Source organism: Pseudorasbora parva, chromosome 5 (assembly GCF_024679245.1).
Source record: "Pseudorasbora parva isolate DD20220531a chromosome 5, ASM2467924v1, whole genome shotgun sequence".
Taxonomy (NCBI): Eukaryota; Metazoa; Chordata; class Actinopteri; order Cypriniformes; family Gobionidae; genus Pseudorasbora; species Pseudorasbora parva.
In genome coordinates, this window is record NC_090176.1 from 9,600,433 (window position 1) to 9,620,177 (window position 19,745).

Sequence of the window (19,745 nt, forward strand, 5' to 3'; positions counted from 1 at the left end):
TATCTGATAAAACAGCGCTGCGTTAACTCACACACACATGAGCGGAAGAAGAGGAAGCGCTCGTATGCGGCAGAATAAAAGCTCAGTGAAATCAAGGCATCATCAATACGCCTTTGTTTTGAATAAGCAACCTCTAGTGGTGAAAAAGTACATATTGTTGCTTTAAGTGGAAATTAATGTTGCAATGTTATTACCATCGAGAGGTGCATTATTTATAGCCAATGCAAGAGTCCAGCACTCTGTAAAGTCTCCTCCAGCACATCCCAAAGACTTACAATGAATTTAAGGTCTTGACAATTAATGTGTGAAAATGATTCTTCATGCTCCATCCCAACCATTCTTTCACAGTCTGAGCTGATGAATCTTGACATTGTCATCCTGGAATATGGCCATGATGTGTCTTTCTATATGGTTTAAAAGCAGAAAGTAAAGCTACACACTCCATCAATAAGGGTTAGAAGAAATTGCCAAACATAAAACATGATAAAATCACTGCAATAATGATACAATCAAAGACTCTTAAGCATTTGCCTATTTAAATCAAAACTTTTTTGGCTGGCCAGTGTATTTAGCCTACACCATAGACATAAGCAGGTGTGTGATGGATATGATGTTTAGACCGATGGGACTGTATTTTCTAAGTGGCCCCAAGTCTCCCCCACCAGCTAATTTTGATGGGATGAGTATCAAGTATCGCGATAGTGTTTCTCGAGAGAGCAGTTGCATGTCTTCATTTCATCTTTATCCTCTTCGGAAGCAGCAGCGGCAGTAGCAGGCGCTTCGAGACGCACTGCAGAGGGCGATGAAGGTTTGTGTGTCTGTCCCAAGTGTTGACAGCCCCTCCTCCCCCGATGAAAAAAAAAACACCATCATTCACTTAACCTCCTACATTTTGCCTGATGTGTTTTGCGTGGACAGTTGATTGATGGTTTTCTCTATGATTCTCTAAAAGTGGCTGGATGAGTGCGCAAAGTAACAGTGGAAGTTTGGAGGGGACGCCATCTTGGCTCCAGCAGCAGCAGCAGCGGCTCTCGACCGCGTCCCCGGCGCCGCTTTCACACACTCTCAGCGCGCCGCTCGCACCAGCCAAAGAAGGTAAAGTGTGCTTGTTTTAATCGCATAAGTCTCTAGTTTTGGATAGTAGAATGACTTTGGTTGAAGGCTCCGTTGGTGGAGTTAAAATTAGGTTACAATTACTCGACCGACTTGGGTTACGAGTTACAGTATGAGGTTAGCAGGCTGCGGTTGGGCTAGCTTTTTAGCTGGACGGCATTCTAGCTAATTAGCTAGTTCGGCATTGGCTGACAAGCATGTTAGCCCCTTAGCATGCTAGCGTGCTGGTTTCTTGGCTAGTTAGCCGCCTAGCTTGTGCTGTCAAAATGAATCGTGTAAAGTAGCCTCTGGCTGGATAACGTGCTAGCATTTTAGCTTGTTGGCATGTCAACCTCATACAGTTGAGCTTTAGCATGTTGGCTAATTAGCATCATAAGCTCGTACTGTACTACAGTGCAACTGCTCATAATGAGGTCCAGCAAGTCAAAATAAGAAATAAAGAAAACGTCAACTGGTAATTTACTGTTGTATAACTTGTATGCGTTATGATATTTGGAAACGTGCTATCGCATTTTATGATTACACTGTAAACTGTTAGATTTGAGGTTTTAGTGAGACTTGGGGAATCATGATGGCAAACAGGGAGCAAATGATTTTGTTTTGTTTTCTACCGTGCGTTTTATTAACTTTTCCCCCCTTGCTAAGTCACGTGTTGATTTGTTTTTGGAAGTTTATGCACACCCGTGTATTTAAGCATATTTAATACAGTCACACCGAGGTGTTATTCTAACAGTTTGGGCTTGGTCTTGCTGTAATGGGTGCAAGTTTGGCATTGTGCCTGTTTTAAGGTGTCGTCCACTTCCACACATATGGCATTTAGGATATTACTGGAGTTGTTGGCCAGTTGTCAACTTGTGTCAGTCCGCACAGCTGACCTTTCATCCTGTCACAGAGCATTACATCCTAATACTAATGTGTGTGTCTGTCAACAGACCTAGAAGCGATCGTTTTGCTGTACACTCTCCCTGCTGTTGCTTCTGCCTGTGTTGTTTTCATTGCAAAGAGACTAAAGATAAGCGATATTCCTCCAGGGAACTGTTGATGTGAGAACCTCTCAAGAGCTGTTTAACTGCATTGTAAACTAGCACTGCAAGTAATTATACAAGTTATCAATAAGCAATCAACATATTGAAATGCCTTGAAATCCCTAACATCACTGATTTCTGAATTGTATGTACAGTTTATAGTGTAATAAAGTGATGGCATAAAAACCCCAAGTAGGTGCTAATTGACAGTATAAGCATGCGTGTCAGAAACAGGTGGACACTGTGCCTGTGAAGAGCAGAGAGCTAAAATGACATCCCTGCATTGTAAGGGTTCACCCGGGTGCTTGTGCAGGGGCCTGAGAGCAGGAGACCCGTGCAGAATGTCAAGGAAATGATGCCTCTGAACCAGAGAGTGCAAAAAGGACAAAGAGCAAGAGGCAGTATTGAGTATGAGCTCCTAACTCCTCTACTTTACATGGGTTTTGTATTTGAGTTATGTTGTCTGTCTCTGTCATTACTTTCTGTCCAAGATGTGGAAATGTAATTTATCAAGCCTGGTTGATGCTATTAAGCTGCATCTGTTTACTGTAGCTGTATCTCCCAGATGTGTTGTTTTTGAAGTATAAATCGATTATTTAGCACTCTTTGAAACGCATCCACAGAGTCTGACTCTGAGGCTGCTCAAAATAGCCTCACCTTCTCCCGTCTGCCTCCATTACTGAACTCTAATGATAAACCTCCCCTGCAGTCCTGTTTATGTCCTGGCCTGATAACACCACTGATCTTTGCACTGCCATTTTGTGTCAGTGGGAATGTGCCGGGCATCCATGTTGGCTCTTGGTCCTCCAGAGAGAGAGGGATAAGCCTGGTTAAAAGACTTGCATCCAGACTTGGAGAGAGTTTCATACAGCAGTGTCTGCTACAGGGAACCGCTCGCTTCTTAATGCTGTAGTTTCAGTCCTGTTCACAGAATGACATTACACAAAATGTCTGTTTTTACATTAAGGTCAAATCATGTTAATTTATAGGGATGCACCGTTACCACTTTTCCCAGAACAAGGCGATACTTTAATTTTTGGTACTCGTCGATATATCAATACCTGTATTTTCACTGCATTTTTAATATTAAAAGGAGCAGCGTGTAACATTTAGCGGCATCTAGTGGTGAGGTTGCAAATTGCAACGGGCCACTGCTCACCCCTCCCCTCCCCTTTGAAGCACATAAAGAAGCTACGGTGGCTGATACAGGACAAAGATGTCGTCCTCGTAGAAAGCAGAGAGTGACTAGCGTGTTTGTCTGCTGTAGAGCAGTTTGTCCCTTTAGGGCTACTGTAGAAACATGGCGCCGCAAAATGGGGACTTGACAGTAATGCCCAAGTTCAGACGGCATGATTTTCAAACTCATCGGGTCACTGCTCTTTTCACACTGCATGACTGTCTGGGGTAGCATTCAGTTTCTGCTGTGTTCACACTGCACGATGGATCGGCCACAGGGGGTTTCACACTGCATGACTTTAGGAAGAATTACGGGCAACTAGGGCGGCACGATTAATCGAAATCAAACAAATTGGGTAATGTGCGATTATAAAAGCTTAAAGGCTGCGATTTTAATTAAGTAAATAAATGCCCAGTGTGTTAGCGAAGAGTGGCTCTGTGATCAGGAATAAACACTGCTCCGTCTGAAAGACTGCGAGTTTGAGTCGCTTATAACGTGCGTTTGAAAAAGCAACAGGAGTCAAACATCTTCACAAACTAGTGAAGCATTCATAGACCGGTTCAACAAAAGACAACGTTTAATAATATGTTTAAAGGTCCCATTCTTTGTGATTCCATCTTTCAAACTTTAGTTAGTGTGTAATGTTTCTGTTAGAGCATAAATAATACCTGTAAAATTATAAAGCTCAAAGTTCAATGCCAAGCGAGATATTTTATTTAACAGAAGTTCCCTTTCAAAGCCTACAGCGAACGGCCGGTTTGGACTACACCGCTGCACTTCCTGCTTTAATGACGCAACTAAAACCGTTTGTTGACGAACCCTCCGCCCACAAGAACACGCAAATTCGGGGGCGTTGTCCTTTTGCTCTAGCAGGTCGAGAATAGGAAGCGTTGTTTTTGTAGAGTGTGTTTGTCGCCATGCCATTGAAACGCTGTTATTTTCATCCCGGAGTCAAATCACCTTTGTTTGGCCTTCCCACGGACGATGTACGAGATCAATGGCTACAGTTTATGGTTAACTCGGTTCCGGAAAATTATAATCACAATTTAAAACTATATGCAGCACATTTTGCTGAGGACTGCTTCCTCAATCTCAATCAGTTTAATGCCGGATTCGCAGAAAGATTATTCTTAAAAGATGACGCAGTTCCCTCTTTGTCTGGAGGAGGCGTTGTTTATGGTGCACAACCGGTAAGTGTATTTTATTATTTAAGTCGGTCCGTTTAACAGTTTGTGTAACTCAAACAGTGCAACGCTGTTTAGCTTTGTTAACTAACGTTAGATGGTCATTGAAACTAATCCGAAAAACGTAGCATATAAAAGTGTAGTAATTCATTCAGACACCATCGATTGTTGGTGTTTGTAATGATCAGTTTAAACTACTGAATAGACAGCTTACTATTCTGAAACATCCAGCAAAAGTCTTTCCTGAGCAGGTTGTAATCGATCCTCTTCGATATTCTCCGGGTCTGATTCCGGCTCAAATTGATAAGGCAATATAGACATTTTTGCAATAACATTGATTACGCGTATCGTATCTATAATAAGAGGCGGGACCTTTCCGGGCAACGTGCTAAGCTGCTGTCCAATCACAGCGCGGGAAGCGCTGGCCCAATCAGAACTCGTTACGTGTTTCTGAAGGAGGGACTTCATAGAACAAGGAAATCATCAGGCCGTTTTTAGGACAGAAGAAACAACGGTGTACAGATAAGTAAATTGTGTGAAAAATACTGTTTTTTTACACGCAAAACATGAACTCATGTTATATTGCACACTGTAAACACAATCAAAGCTTCGAAAACACGCGAAGAACAGGACCTTTAACTCACGTCATATCATCATTCGAGTGTTTGTGAGCTGATGTGGATTCTCATCACAATGAGGCAGACGATGCGGTGATCAGCACTGCATTATATCATATAATTTATTATTATGAAAATACCCTAGATGGCTTAAAGAACTCAAATAAACCATATTTTAATGCAGTCATGTTTATTGCCGTCATGTTTAATCAAAGCGTTTCTATCTTCTGTTTATTTATCCGGCAGCGTATTAGGGATTTCCTGAAAACAAACGTTGTTGTGTATTACTTCTCTGAGGGAAACATGGCATTTTCCGCTCGAGGGCGCCCTCTGGCCTTCAGTATGAATTAAACTTTTGGGTAATAAATAAGAAGAAAAATGATGCTTAATACATTTTAAAAATTAAATAATAAAAGTGTATGGCAATACATGTTTTGCTTCATGGATGTGGGCTGTTATAATGCATTGCTATTGACGACGGTCATTATAAGCAAGGAAATGCCGCAGAATAGAATATTGGGATAAAGAAGTGCATAGAGCTGCTTGTTTTATTGGTTGTTTGTTGATTTTCAAATATAAAATATGTTGAAATTTTTTCAGTGTGTGCATCAGTTCATTTTGAACACTTTCATCTAGGTTTAACACAACCATGATAATATTGATAATTGTGATCATTTTGATCACTATAAAATTGTGATATTGAAATTTTCGTCCCATCCCTGAGACATTCAACTTATTTTATTTCTAAATAGGCTTGTCAGAACCTCTAGTAAAAAAATATATATTTTTTTTCTCTTCGTTGTCTGTCTTTTCTTCAGAATTGTGGAAGAATCGTGATCTGCATTTTAAAAAATGGTCAATTCATCCAGAGTGCAGCTCTACTGTATGTTTCAGTGTGACCATCTAAACTGTGTTAGGAGTATTAGGATTGGCACATTTCTTCTGTTATGTGTTATGGTGTTACAAAAATCACGTTTTCTCGCTCTCTCGCTGTGACAGTGATTAAATGATCTCTCATTTTTATGAAGTAAGTGATACTAACTCTGTGTCTGTGTCTACTGTTGTTTCATTTAGTGTCCGATTTGGTGGGAGTCTTTCCAGAAGAACAGTTATCATTTACACCATTGAAATAAATGTTTTATTGTGGCTGTTTAAGCACAAACTCTTTGAACATGCATCATAAAACACATCTGTACTGTCCCGTGGGCAACATTAGCCCTTTGACACATTACTTTAAGAGCTGTATGTAAACTTCTGCTTGATGGTCTGAGCCTCAGGCAGCGCAGCAGCAAACCATTTACTCAATCATCAAATCTGCGATATACAAAAGATTTGATCTTTTAATACATTTTTCATTGCTTTCGAGTAATTCTCGAAAATGTGAAATCTGCTAATTTAATTTATTTAGGGTGAATGTGAACCAATCAAGTACTCAAATCATTTTTACTGAAACGGTTCCCAACATGCTTTGCATGTTACTTAGTGATAAATGTAAAAATGTTGCAATTAAGTGGTATTTTATGTGTTTTTGAGCAAGATGAGTAAGGGGGAGACTTAATAGTGTTGAGTAGTGTTTAATGTTCAGTTATGTTGGGATTATTAGAACCGTTTAAACTGTGTTTCCATTGTGGAGAAGAGTGGAGCACTTGCTTAGGCTATGGTCTGGTACAGCACTCAAGAATCATTTAGTGCTTTGCACTATTGTTAGCTAATAGTTTGTTAGCTAGCTGGTCTTATAAGTCAGTCTGTAGCGGATTGACTACTTTTATTCGGGTGGCAATTTATAAGAGAATGAGTACTTGTAGAGAACGGGTCAGCATCTCAGCAATGCTTTCTGAGACTTTAGTACACTACATTAGAGACTGAGAATAGTAGTGGAGGTGGATATAAAATTGTTTTATACAGTTAAAAACGCAGTAAAATGGTGAATTTTTTTTTTTTTTTTTTGGCGGCCACCAAAGTAGTGGTAAAAGGTCTGAAGACTGAATCCGTGCGCCACGTGGCGCGTTCGCACAATATTTTCCCTGAATTACTGCTGGATGTGAAATGTGCTCAAAAATCGCACCTCTTTTAACAGACGTTTTGCACACGCAGCTGACATGAACCATACTTTCAAATAAACGGAAAAATATCCTTATGAAGTGTTTTTTGTGATCAATCTTTTGCGTTGTTTTAAGAGTCTGGGTTCACACATAACGTGTCTGCTTTTGTCCGATTCGCGAACTAATGACTCATTTGAATCTGTCCAACACTGAACTCCTGAATCGGTGTGTAATAATTTACTCACAACACCTCTGAAATGAGAATTAAGTGTGTTTACCCCATTAAACAAGAGGGGTTAGTACAAATTAGTCTTAATAATCCACAGTATTTTCATGTATTTATTTTGAGTATTTATATTGGTAATGTGTAGTAAATTACCACAAAATTAGTTTAGACTGGAATAAGGTGAAAGCAGAACAACGCAAGTTAAATAGTTTATGGCAGAGAATTACACTATTTATTACATTTTAAATCCTGATTTTTAATAATTGTTGCCAAAATAATGAATCAGTAAACCATGCAAACTGTGTAAAAATGAGGAACTAAAGAAACAAACATCAAGACATCATACATAATGAGATATCAAAATAGATGAGCAACAAAAAGCAAAAAAAATTTTTTAGCATTTATTTAACATTTATTGTCAGTATTGGGCTCACAGATCACGCGGGTATGTACTTTTACTGTTGGGGTGTGTCTGTGTGTGCATGCGTGTGTGTGTGTGTGTGTGTGGATGACCATGACTGGTCAGTCACCACCGAAGACCATTTCTGACCCAGGAAAAACCCTGTGTTATGAACCGTCATTTCCGATCTTATGACCGGTATCTCAAATGAAGCACATTTTTAAGTTTACCTGCTGAGAAACAACACGATAGAGAAAGTAAAACTCAATGAAAATGAACAACTTAACCAAAATGTGTGGCTTTATAATTTGTACATTTTAAGAGTAATGCATCATTCCAAACTGTAAGGGGTCTAGAAAACAAACCGCATGTGCTTTCTGTGGTCTCTGTCTCCGTGAAATGGAGCATGTCACAATGAACTGAAATTCAGCTTATAGGCTATTTGCCTCACGGATATATTTATATATATATATATATATATATATATATATATATATATATATATATATATATATATATTTTGGGAATTAAATATTTAATTATTTGGGATTAGTAGAATTAGAGTTGTTCTCCACTTCCTTCTCACAACCTGCTTCATCACCAATCCCCACCTCTTCACCATCACCTTTTTCGCCCGTCCATACTTTGTAGGTTTGAATGTTGTTTTCTCAGTCCCATTGTGTGACGTGACATTTCTCAGGTTTCTCTTAAGGATCTGTCCGAGCGTCACGACTCTGACCAGTCCAGTTACCGAGAGGAACTGGTAAAGGAGGTTTTATGTTATGATGTGTTGCGTTAGTGTTTTTAATCTGAGACTAGCCATTATTCTTTATCCATTTCTGTCTTACTGTCTCCTTGCGTCCCCTGATGTAATCCTGTACGTCTCAGGGGTGTTGTGGGTTCTCTCCTTTTTGTGTTTGTGTGATGATCTGGCTTTGTTGTTCTCAGAGAAGGAGAGAGAAGCTGAATGTTAACATGTATTCATTACCTAAATAATATCATTGTTTCTACCTTTAATTTGTACATTGATAGCTAACTGTATGATTTGTATATGTACATAACTTGGACAGTCTCCTCTGATAACAGATCACTCTAAATTTAGATCCATGAATTTACAATAAAGCTGCTTTGAAACGATATGCGTTTGGAAAAGTGCTATACAAATAATAAATGTGAATTTAATTGAATTGGATTTAATTGAATGTGTGTGTGTGTGTTCAGCCACAAGTGGAGGAGTGTGGCATCTGGACCTGTATCCGGTTCTCTCGTGCTTGTATGTGGTTATTTATTTGAACATTTTTCCACATGAGAGTCATGATCAGTGTTAATATCTATCAGTTTCAGCAGTGCCGTCAGTCACTTTCACCTCATGCTTAATTTGACATGGCACTTACTGAATTTTCTGTCCCTTCTCCTTTTTTCTGACCAATTCTGTCGTAAGTGAGTTATTAGAAGTGAATTTTATAGTGGCGTGTTTATGGTGTTGTTTTGGGCATCTCTGGTGTGCAAGAAAGGCTCTAGGGTGTTGATGAGTCCCAGTGGAGGGAGTCATTCTGTAGTTTGTGGTTGATGTGGGAGCTCGTGAAGATGTTATCTGACACTGGTAATGTAGTTTAGAGTGATGTGGTGTCACTAAGGTTGAAGAAATCTCATTGTATGACCATTAATAAGAATACCATCAATAGTGGTTGCTGGTTAATTACTTGGTAAGTAATTGCTGCTGCTGGTCAGTGTTATAAGACATTTCACAGACATTTAATGTTTTAGGTGAGTCATTCTTTTTAAAATAAAGACACACAGTATTGTGACACTTTGTGTTCATGAACATCACATTGCTCTATTAAACGGCGTCAGTGGATCATGTTGATGGTTGATGTGATTCTCTAGTGATTACTCTGCTCTAGGGCACCTGTGTGAACTTGAGATATTGAGCAAAATGCATCAGCATTTGTTTTGATATAATTCTTTATTTGCAGTAGTTTGTGCGCTGGCTTAATGAAGCGATCTGCACGATGCGTGCTGCGGGAGCGCTGTCATATCTGGCTATAACATGACACAGCCTATAACACGGGGCGGCAGTGGCTCAGTGGTTCATGTAGGTCTACAAACCAGAAGGTTGGTGGTTCAATCCCCGGTTCCACTTGACCAAGTGTCGAAGTGTCCATGAGCAAGACACCTAACCCCAGCTGCTCCCGACGAGCTGGATGGAGCCTTATATGGCTGACATCGCCGTTGGTGTATGAATGGGTGAATGTGAGGCAAAAATGTAAAGCGCTTTGGATAAAAGCGCTATATAAATGCAGTCCATTTACCATTTAACACGCTCCCATACGTTTGGTTTTTTTTAAGCATTGTTGGGATGAGTAAAATTTACATATGTGGTTTCAACAACCAGATGTATTTAGACTTTAACATTGACTGTAATGTGACCCAGACCACCTCCTGAAGTGGCTTTTAGTATTTTGTGTATTTGCTCTAAATGCTCCTGTTGTCTTCTGTGCCCAGACTTGAGTTTGTGTTTGATTCAGGAAGTGTGTTTTCTTTGAGCAGGTAAAATTAAAGGTTCAGTTCATATAACTGACCGACAAAATTGTTTGAGGATGTAGTGAACCGTCAATGCATCGTGATATCGAATTGAATGGCTTCAGACTTCACATCAGGAGCGTACCTTTGATGCCTGGCAATTCTGTCTATTGCAGCTTGTTAGATTTTGGAACGGTGCATTTTTCTGGGTATATATTTAGTAATATTGCAGTCTCAACAATATACAGGTTTTACCTTATAATTAACTGTTATGGATTTTCTTGGTCTACTCTCAGCAGTATAGGAGTATTTCCCTGTGGAAGCGCTCCTGTGTGATACCGGCACTGAGCTGCTGTGCTTGGAATAGAGCCATAATGGCGGCTCATTAGAAAGAGATAATGACAGCAGGGTGAGCCCTGAGGAGCCCACCCGGACGAGGACGCCCAGAGAACCCTCACAGCGACACTCGCTCCATCAGGGTGAAGGAAGGAGTGAAAAGCAGGAGGAAGTGGGCGATTTGAAGGAAAAACAGAGGGAGAAAGTGGTAAAGAGGGATGGGATGGGAGTGTAGGGACACAGTAATCATGCGAACAATGGTATTTTTGTTCAAATGTCAGTTTTAATGTGCTTGTGTTGGGTGTGCTGCGGCATTTCACTATAGTTTTCCTCAATGCATGTTAACATACATGCTCTCACAGACCTGCGTCTTCTCCATCGCCACTCAACACAGACTGACAGTGTGGCTTTTTCATGAAATGCATGAACACATTTCTCTTTGAATCATTCATATGTAAAACCAAAAGTTTGGACACACCTGACAAAATTTGTTTATCATTATCATTATGACACGTTTCCATTCACTTTTTTTTTGCTTGTTCTATTCAACAAAGTGAAAATGCACTAAAAGTTTGTTGTGCAGAATATGCTGTGTTTTTTTCCATCCATTTGGCCTTTTGACTGCTAAAACCATTCTAGCAGCAATATTTAACGCACCCTTTAACATAACAGGATGACTGTCTTTTTGTTTTTTTGTTTTGTTTTTTGATTGATTTTGTAATTAATTGTACTCTTGTACTCCATTGCAAAGTGACCTTGGGTTCTTGAAAGGCGCTATAAAAAAGAAAAATTATTATTATGTTATACCGTCAAGCAGCTGTGATTTGACATGACCAAGAAAAGTTGCTTGTGCAACACTAATATGCAACGTGAAGTTCATGAGTCCATAAAAATACTGATACATTGAAATATATTTCTATGGGCCATTTCATGAACATACGAGTTGAGAATGTCCAGATTGGGCATTTTAAAAGAGGTCAAAGAAGAAGCTTAAAGCAAGGGATAGTTCACCCAAAAATGAAATTTCTGTCATCATTTACTCTCCATCATGTTGTTCCAAACCTGTATGAATTTCTTTATTCCGCTGAACACAAAAGATATAAGCAGATCTTGGGCCCCATATTACGGAAAAAAAATACTATGGTACTCAATGGGGCCCAAGATCTCAGGGATGGAAATTAGCACCCGCCACCAGCCAAATGCGGGTGATTTTGAGTCGTGGCGGGTAAACTCGCTTCACTTACCGGCCACCGTGGCGGGTAAATAAAAATAGCATACTGTTTCCCCTCTTTATAAACTGTGTTCAGTGTATGCGAGTGCGGCCGTATGTCCGAACATGACCAGTCGTTTTCGCCGTCATTACCTGGATGTAGTGCCAGAAGACGCGAATAAGAACTTGTGCTCGCGCTGAGAGAAGATCCGTCACTGTCACCTGGAAGCGCGCACTCGTCTCACAGCGCGCAAATATTGAGTTCTCTTTCAAGTCTTGTGCTTAAACAGACAAACTCACACAAAAAGTATGCTAACATGTTCATCTTGATGAGTATTCTAGCAGACATAGTCTGAATATGCCTTAAGTGAACTTTATACAGTCGTGAAAGATGACGCATATCCTTCTATTAGGTCTTAAAGGGGAAGTAGCCTTTAATGCTATGTTTAATGTCAAACAAAAGGACATCACTCACTGCTCTTGATTGAATAGCTTTTGTAAGTTAAATAAGGATTAATCTTTCATTTAAACAGTTAAATATGCAGTTATTTTACATTTGATTACTTTATTCAATTTCTGTACCTTTCTGCAGGCCAGTAGACCTGTACATTATTATTTAATGTACACATGAGTGAGGTCGAGTTAAACATTTAAGTTTGAATTTTATTTTATACTGTGGGTTGTTGCAATGTGCTAAATAAATATTTGCATAATTTGTAATTGATTTATTATTTGAAACTTTAATATTAATTAATGTAATTGCAATGCCTTGATTTTTAGTAAAGTTACACAGTCATAGCATTAGCCATAAATGCAATGGATAATTGGCATAATTTCTTTTAGTGCTTCGGTTTCAGCCAATAATTTTTATTTTGGTGCATCCCTACTGACAATGTTCTGCTCGGTATGTCGTCAACACGCTTCAGGAGATGCCAAAACTAGTAGTTTCATTGTTGGTACTAAAAACCTAAAACTGGAATCCATAAAAGACCACGAATCATCCAAATGCCACATCCAGGTAAAAAAAAAAAAAGAAAAAAAGAGAGAGAACACAGAGCCCTACTCATTTAATGAAATGTATATCAGTTCATGGTTTGTGTGTGTATAAGAGAGATAGAGAAAATGTCAGTATTTCATTGAGATTTGAGATTAAATAAACAGCTTAAGTATTGTAGAGCTTGTAGTATTAATTTTCACGTGCAGTTACACATTGTCGGTTAAAAACAAGAAAGTGGCTGGTTAAAACATTGAGTGGCTGGTAGATTTTGAAATCCACCAGCCACAGTGGCTGGTGGACAAAAAAGTTAATTTCCATCCCTGCAAGATCTGCTTGGACACAAACATACTTCCAAATATCTTCCTTTGTATTCAGCAGAAGAAAGAAATTCATACAGGTTTGGAACAACACGAGGGAGAGTAAATGATGACAGACATTTATTTGGAGTGAACTATCCCTTTAAATAAAAAAGGGCTTTTGTTGTTATATATTTATTTATGTTTGTCAAAATTGTGCTGTTTCTTAGTTTAAAGGACTTTTTGATTTATTATTACATGGTGTCGATTGTAATATCAAATTTAGATGTCTTCAGAGTTTTGACTACTTGTGAATTATTTACACAGACATTCTTTTTGCTTATATTTTATGAATAAGGCCCAGTTTTTGTGTGTGCCAAGCATAAAAGATCTGCTGTACGGAAGTATCAGTGTGTTTGATAAAAATGCTTTGAAAGAACATCTGAGAATAAACATGGGGAAAAATGAAAAATAAGATGTGCTTCTCTTTGCTACCATTGAATTCTATCTGATCCATGATTTTGTTTGAATGTCATAGTATAATTTTAATGCAGCCTTTAACCATTTAGAACTTTTTTTGTTTTCTTAACTGTTATAGATATTTATGGTGTGAATAATGCTTTGAAAGTATGCACACCAGGATTAATGTAGCCTGTTTGTGTGGATAAGACTGGATATTTCTGTGTCTCTGATTGATTGTTAGACACCGGTCATGAGGTTTAACCTGTTTGTGATCTAGTTTTGAATAAGCTCTGGGGAATGCTGTACCTGTGTGTTTGTGAACACATGACCCAGGAGACCGTTAGATATGACCTTGTGTGCTTTTTTTCTGTCTGCCTATATGACGTGAGCACAAGGGAAAGCTGTTTACAAACCTCTAGATTGACCTATATGTTTGTGTGTGTGTGTGTCACTCAGGTGCTATGGAGGAGCTGCACAGTTTGGACCCGCGCCGGCAGGAGCTGCTGGAGGCCAGATTTCTGGGCGGAGTCAGTGGCAACACAGTGGGCAGCACTGGCAGTGCTAGCGGCGGAGCCAAAGTTAGTGGCTGAGTTTATCACTGGACTGTTATTTCAATCACAAGTTTTACAGAAAATAGCTATGCCTGAAAGAGAAGGTAGCATTTTTTTGTATGAAAGGCACCATTGTTCCTCGTGTTTGATCTAGAACAAATTCAAGGATGGTTTAGAGCTCACCAAGCAAATATTGACTTTAAATATGCTTATTTCCTGGTAGGAATAGTTATAAAAGAAAAAGGATATATTTTGTAAATGTATTTGTTTCATCTGGTTCTTCAGGCACCTTTTTTACTCATCAAACTGTGCACAGTAGGCTTGTGGGATATAGACCAAGGGTCTTCAACCAGGGGTCCATAGCGATACTGCAGGGGGTCTGCCAATTAATGTCTGATCACAAATCATTTTACGGTCATGCACACCCTGACGAAGGCATGTAAAGCTGCAACGCGTAGGTGTATCTGTCACCAATTTTTAAATGTTTGAGCCATGAAAAAGTAAAGGCTTTTTAACTTTTTTAGAGCACCGAGATTTTACACCCAGTGCAGCACTTCTCGCATTCCTTGCTTTCACAAATCATTTTATGTTCAATTAAAATATGGATTAAAAAAACCTCAGTCAAATTTAAATACAAGCACCCTTAAAAACAAAAGCACCCCAGTTAATACTGTGATAAAATCGTACGGGTGAAACAGAATTGGCAAACGTTTTTGTGTTGGCGCCCTGGAGAAGGTCAAATTTATTATTACAATGTGGTTTGCAGCTGTGAGAAATAAGTCATATATTGTTGATCGCTTGAACGCATTGGCCAATCAGAGGTGTTCCCTTTCGAGAGAGGTTCCTCGTATTACGTATGGGAAAACTCCTTTTCTCGAGAATATGAAGCAAAACTTTAATAAAGGTATCCATGTAAAGCGCAGTGCCGCTGAACGGCCATAACTCAGCGCGAGGAGCGCTCTGATTGGCCGGGCCACGGCAACTGCATGAACCTATGGTGAGGCGGCTGAGAGGAACGAGCCAATGGGGGGCGTTCCAGAAGCCCGCCGAAAAAAGGTGCTTATATTTGCATACAGGAGGCTATATAAAGCCCTGATTTCGCCATAGGTGTCAGATTTTATCTCCTTCAGCGATACCTTCGCTGACCTCCGGAAGAAGCAACCGCCGTCGAAAAGGCACCAGCGGAACCTGCAGCTGAGGACGACGGACTCCCTCTCCGCCTTCTCTGCCGTTCCAGCTACGCCATCCGGCGATCGTATCCTTTTATACTCTCTTCTCCTAAAAGAGCGCGGGGCGTTGTTTCAAATGCCTCGCATTTCCTGCGGCTCTTGCAGAGCTCCTCTCCTTGGCGGCGACCGTCACGTCATCTGCGTGGCATGCCTTGGACGGGACCACGCGCAGCTCGCACTCTCTCAGGGCGGCTGCCCCGAGTGCGATGAGATGGCGCTGCAGACCCTTCGGGCTCGCCTCGCCACCTTCGACCAGGTCCCTCCTCCTGCCGCTGGGCCGCGCCGCAAGAAACGCCGCGACCAGAGGCTGCCGGAACGGTCTGGCGACTGCACGCCGGATGACTCCCCGCGTGCCTCGCCATCGCCGGTCACCTTCACCCAGGAGGAACAGCGTCCCTCTCATGCAGCGGCCTGTTCGGTTTCCTTCGGTGGCCCGCCGCCAGAGGATGATGAGGACAGCCTCTCCACAGCCGCTTCTGGTAGCGAGTGGTCAACTTCTGTCTCGGAGCCCCCCGCTTCGACGCAGACCGCCACGAGCGCCAAAACTAACGTCGACGCGGAACTCATCCGCGTGCTCTCCAGGGCCGTGGAAGACCTCGGGCTCGAGTGGTCCCAGCCCGATGAGCCAACACGCAGCAGACTGGACGAGTGGTTCCTGGAAAGCCGCCGCCTCTCTTCTCCTCAGAAGCCCGCGCCTTTCTTCCCTGAGGTACACGACGAGCTTACGAAGTCGTGGAAGTCGCCCTACTCTGCTCGCGCCAGATCCGCTTTTTCCCCAGCGCTCTCCGTTGTCGACGGCGCTAAGGAAAAAGGCTATGAGTCTCTTCCACCCCTCGAGGAGGCTGTCGCCGCGCACCTCTGCCCGCCCTCCTCCTCCAGAGGATGGCAGTCCAGGGCTCAGCACCCGTCCAAGCCCTGCCGCACCACTTCTGCTCTCGCTGGCCGGGCATATGCCTCCGCTGGCCAGGCTTCCGCGGCCCTTCACACCATGGCTATCCTTCAGGTGTTCCAGGCCAGACTTCTCCGCTCCTTGGATGAGTCTGTCCCCGACTCCGATGTTTTGAAGGACCTCCGCAGCGCGACGGACTTGGCCCTTCGCGCCACTAAAGCCACTGCACAAGCCATCGGGAAAAATATGGCTAACCTGACGGTCTTAGAGAGGCACCTTTGGCTGAATTTGACCGAGATGAAGGACGCGGACAAAGCCTCCTTTTTGGACGCCCCCATCTCCACTACCGGTCTCTTCGGCCCGTCAGTCGTGGGTTTCGCGGAGCGCTTCACCGAAGCGCAGAAGGCTTCGCAGGCTATGAGGCATTTCCTGCCTAAGCGCTCCAGCTCGTCTTCAGGCCAGAGACGCTCTCGAGGTAGACCCCCGCCTTCTCAACCCGCTAAGCCGGCAGAGCCACCTTCCCGGCCTCGCTCCTCTTCTGGACCGCGCCAACGTTCCCGCTCCGCGAACCGCAGCAGTCGGCCTGAACGCCGGGGACCTCGACCCAGGATTGTGTTGAACCCCGAGCCTCCGAAGCCGTCCTAGCCGCAGGGATAAAAAGGAGATGGTCAGGTCTCGCCTCGGCCGGACCCCCATCTCTCCCTCCCGGTCTCCCAGTCCCCCGCACCCAGGTGACTGCCGACCTCAGTTTAGCAGCCAACGAGCCCGTTGTCAAACGCACTCGCCTGCACACAAACGCCGTTATCACGGCGACCCAAATAAATCTCAAAAAGAGCTTTTTCTCTGTAGTAAATGTGCCCACACATCAGTCTGCACTCCTACACTCATTCACCCCTCCCACCCATGCTATAAATGTCCCGGCGCCCACTCCACAGTGCACGCCGCCACACATAAGCACTACCCCCTCTATGTCTCAAGCACAAAATGGCAGCGCTACCGAGTTCCCTCTAGTAGGCGACCCTTATCCGCGCCGGCTCCAGCCGCTATCGTGTCGGGCTCAGGCCTGGCAAGCCATGCCCGGGGTATCAAATTGGGTTATGAACATAGTAAAAAGGGGCTACTCGCTACAGTTCGTTCGCAGGCCCCCGCGCTTTCGCGCCGTGGTCGAGACCTCGGTGAGAAGCAGCGTCAGTCACGTGCTTCGCACCGAGATTTTGAAACTGGTAAAGAAGGGAGCGGTGGAGCCCGTTCCCCCTTCCAAAAGCGAGTCGGGCTTCTACAGCCGATACTTTCTCGTTCCGAAGAAGGACGGAGAGCTCAGGCCCATCCTAGATCTAAGGCATTTGAACAAAGCTCTAATGACTCGCTCGTTCAAAATGCTAACGGTGAAACAGATCCTCGCGCACATTCGCCCTGGGGACTGGTTTTTCACGATAGATCTGAAAGATGCGTACTTTCATGTGCAGGTAGCCCCCCACCACAGGCCATTCTTGAGATTCGCCTTCGAGGGGCAGGCTTATCAGTACACGGTCCTGCCATTCGGCTTATCCCTGGCGCCCCGCACGTTTACGAAATGTATGGACGCGGCATTAGCCCCGCTCAGGCTGAAAGGGATGCGGGTGCTCAACTACCTCGACGACTGGCTAGTGATAGCCCAGTCTCGAGCAGAACTACTAACACACAGATCCTGGCTCCTCAACCATTTAGACTGTTTGGGTCTCAGGATCAATATCGCCAAGAGCTCGATGTCACCCACTCAAAAGATATCTTTTCTGGGCTTTGTTCTAGACTCGAGACTCATGAACGCGCGGCTGACGTCACAGCGCGCGCTATCCGTCCAGAACATGGCGACTTCATTCAAAGCCGGAACTCGCGTTCCCCTGAAACACTTTCAGAGAATGCTCGGCCTTATGGCCTCGGCATCGTCAGTGCTCAGGCTGGGACTGCTACACATGCGTCCCCTCCAGCGTTGGCTACGCGCCCGTGTCCCTCCTTATGCATGGAAATGGGGCCGTTTTCCCGTCAAAGTGAGCCACAGCGTTGTCAAAACTTTGGCTCCTTGGACGAGGACAGAGTGGTATCGGAGGGGCGTGCTTATGGGCACAGTCACGAAGTTGAAAGTGGTCTCGACAGATGCCTCCACTCGGGGGTGGGGAGCCCTACACGAGGGCAAGCCGGTCTCTGGCCTGTGGGCGGAAACAGAGAAGCGGCTGCACATAAACTGTCTAGAGATGAAAGCGGTCGCCTTATCGCTGAGAGCTTTCCTTCCACATATAAAGAACCACCACGTCTTGGTTCGTTCAGACAACATGTCGGTGGTAGCGTACATAAACCGCCAGGGTGGCCTGAGATCATATTCCCTTCACCGCATGGCGAAGCATCTCCTTTTATGGGCAGAGCACAACCTGAGCTCCCTGAGGGCGGCTCACGTGCCAGGTATTCTGAATGTGGGTCCGGATATGTTATCCAGGAGAACCATTCCCCCAGGGGAATGGTCTCTTCACCCGCAAACGGTTCTCTTAATTTGGAACACCTTCGGCAGAGCGAAAGTGGATCTCTTCGCCTCAGAAGACAACACTCACTGCCCAATATTTTTCTCCAAACGCAGGGATGCCCTGGCCCATGTCTGGCCCAGTCTCCCGCTGTATGCTTTCCCCCCGATCGCGATGCTACCACAAACCATCAAGAAAATCAGGGAGACAGCATCCGCGGTGCTTTTAATAGCCCCGCTCTGGAGGAACCGAACGTGGTTCTCCGATCTGATCCAGCTGTCAGACACAGCCCCATGGCCCATTCCGCTGAGGAAAGACCTCCTCACGCAGGCGAAGGGGGGGATCTGGCATCCCAGTCCCGAACTATGGGCCCTCCACGTATGGCCCATCAACTGGTATCGGGAAACCTCTCTGACAGAGTTATGAACACTATAGCGGAAGCTAGAGCCCCCTCGACGAGGCGGCTCTATACTCTGAAGTGGTCAGTGTTTTCTAACTGGTGTGCCGTCCGAAATATCGACGCACGCTCATGCGAGATAACAGAAGTGCTCGCTTTTCTCCAAGAGCTACTGGACGCGGGTCGTTCCCCCTCCACGCTCAAAGTTTATGTCGCCGCCATAGCAGCTAACCACGCTCAGGTCGCGGGACATTCACTAGGGAAAAGTGAGCTCATTGTACGTTTTCTTAAAGGGGCCAGGAGATTGAACCCCCCTCGCCCCCCTTCGGTCCCTATTTGGGACCTCGCGGTGGTTCTAGACGCTATGAAGGGTCCCCCCTTCGAGCCTCTCCAGACCGCGACCATAAAGCTTTTATCATTCAAAACTGCGTTTCTGCTGGCTCTGGCCTCGGTTAAACGTGTGAGTGACTTACACGCACTCTCAGTGAATCCGTCCTGTCTCGAGTTCGGGCCCAACAACTCCAAAGTTGTTCTTAAACCGAGACATGGTTTTATACCCAAAGTGCTTTCTACCCCTTT

The 19,745-nt window shown here is 43.6% G+C and overlaps 1 protein-coding gene across 5 annotated transcripts in view; it reads left to right on the forward strand.

Moving 5' to 3' along the window:
- Positions 1–649: 649 nt before the first annotated feature.
- tlk1a (tousled-like kinase 1a) overlaps positions 650–19,745 on the forward strand; it is a 54,326-nt gene continuing 35,230 nt past the window's right edge. For 4 of the 5 annotated variants that reach the window (XM_067443203.1, XM_067443207.1, XM_067443206.1 and 1 more), the window contains exons 1-3: positions 650–808; positions 953–1,095; positions 14,065–14,186. In XM_067443203.1, coding sequence (XP_067299304.1) covers positions 960–1,095; positions 14,065–14,186 — 258 coding nt within the window. In that variant the 5' untranslated portion in view covers positions 650–808; positions 953–959. Of the gene's footprint in view, positions 809–831; positions 1,096–14,064; positions 14,187–19,745 lie in introns of those variants that run through there. The other variant, XM_067443205.1, reaches the window with a different exon arrangement.